The sequence below is a fragment of the Haliaeetus leucocephalus genome, unplaced genomic scaffold, assembly GCF_000737465.1.
Source record: "Haliaeetus leucocephalus isolate CR32 unplaced genomic scaffold, Haliaeetus_leucocephalus-4.0 Scaffold240, whole genome shotgun sequence".
NCBI classification, from domain to species: Eukaryota; Metazoa; Chordata; class Aves; order Accipitriformes; family Accipitridae; genus Haliaeetus; species Haliaeetus leucocephalus.
In genome coordinates, this window is record NW_010972676.1 from 6347424 (window position 1) to 6349166 (window position 1743).

At 55.9% G+C, this 1743-nt stretch overlaps 1 protein-coding gene across 4 annotated transcripts in view; it reads right to left on the reverse strand.

Moving 5' to 3' along the window:
- The window catches only part of PAX3 (paired box 3), an 80798-nt gene that overhangs the window by 78192 nt on the left and 863 nt on the right, over positions 1–1743 (reverse strand). For all 4 annotated transcript variants that reach the window (XM_010568271.1, XM_010568272.1, XM_010568273.1 and 1 more), the window contains exon 2: positions 1368–1603. In XM_010568271.1, coding sequence (XP_010566573.1) covers positions 1368–1603 — 236 coding nt within the window. The remainder of the gene's footprint in view (positions 1–1367; positions 1604–1743) is intronic.

Here is a 1743-nt window from a genome sequence, read left to right on the forward strand (position 1 = left end):
GCCGACCCGCCGCCGCCGCCGCGCCGACCCGCACCGCCGCCAGCGAGAGCCGGCCCCGGCCCCGGCCCCGCTTAGAAACTCCGTTATAAAACGCCCCGAGGACGGGCAGGTTAAAATCAGAGGCGACGTAATAGGTAACGACGGGACCGCATAAGACGAGCAGCCCCCGGGCTAAACGAAACTTCCCAGGAAATCCTCCGGGGTCACAGGGGAAGGTGGGATCGAGCCCTCGGCAAGAAAATCCCCGAACTAGGCAGCACCGGCTGCCGTGCGGCCGAGAACAAAATCCCGGCGAAGTTCTGGGTCGCCATTAGAGCATGACTCGGTGTCAGCGAAGCTCCAAGTCAGTAAAGTTTCGGCTGAACGAAGTTTGCAGCGACAAATAAAAAGTAGCGTAATAAAAACGCTGAGAGGTCCGAGCACCAAGAGGTTTCTTCGATGGCCTCGTGATTTTAAAATAAAGCCGAATTCAAACAAAACAAAGGTCTCCCGCCTGGGAAAAGCTTTTCGTTCGGGTAACACGCTTATAAAAAAACATCTCTAGTCCTAACACCGAAAGGGAAAGTTCAGGCATTGCTACTTTAGAAGCAACAAAGGGTAAAAAAAAAAAAAAAAATCTAACAGCAACTTTCAACAGAAACTCAAGCCTTTACTTATTTTTTTGTGGGAAAGAAAAGCTACAGTAGAAGGAGGCGGCTAATCTTGAGACCAGAATCCATATTTGTCTGCATTATTGTGAGAGCAAACTTTTTAGCGGTGTAGCTATAAATCCACGCAGCTTTGGAGCGGACAGAAAAATAAACAGAGCAGGAGAAGGAGCAGTAGGCAGGCAGACAGACAGGAATACAGGTAATTTTTTTGCGCTTCGCAACGAAAGAAGCGAGGGCCCGATCCCGCCGCGCTGCGCAAGCCCTGACATCTGACCGATCGCTTCCCCGGTCCGTCCCGGCCGCGCCGAGCCCGCCCGCGGCTCCCGCGGGGCTGAGCGTGGGACGCTCGGGGCTTTGGAGGGCCAAGCGTTCAGAAAACGACCCCTTTCTCCCTAGTTTCGTTTGAGAAGTTATTTTTTTAAATAGCGTTTTCTTCACTGGAAGAAAAAAAAAAAACTGCCGCGAACTTCAACAATACTTTTTAAAGCCTCGGAAAGTTTCCGAGCAACAGGCGGGGATGCGGCAGGCGGTGCCGTGACCGGTGCGTGTCTGCGCCCGCCCCCGGCCTCCGCATAGTCCCCCCGGCCCTCCCGGGGTGCTGGCCTCCCGCCTGCAAACCCCGCTGCCAGCCACCCTGACCTGAGTCCCGGTCGGGCCTCGCTCCCCACCGCCGCGGCCGGGGTTTGCCCGGCTCCGGACCGGCGCCGAGGGGCTCACCTTGGGCTTGCTGCCGCCGATGGCCCCCGGCCGGATGGAGCCCGTCTCCTGGTACCTGCAGAGAATTTTGGAGACGCAGCCGTGGGACACTCGCAGCTGGCGAGAGATGACACAGGGCCTTATGCCATGGTGGGCCATCTCCACTATCTTGTGTCGGATATGGTTGGGTAAAGGCCTGCCATTGATAAACACTCCTCCGAGCTGATTGACTCTGCCCTGGCCTAGAGGAGTAGAGACTAGAAAAGGAGGGGAGGGGAGGCAGGAGGGGGAAATGGCGTTAACGTCTCCTTCGGATCCTGCTGGGTCTTTTTTTTGTTGTTGTTATTGTTTTTTTGTCGTTGCTTTTCTGTAAGGCAACTCGCCGCCACCCGCCCCC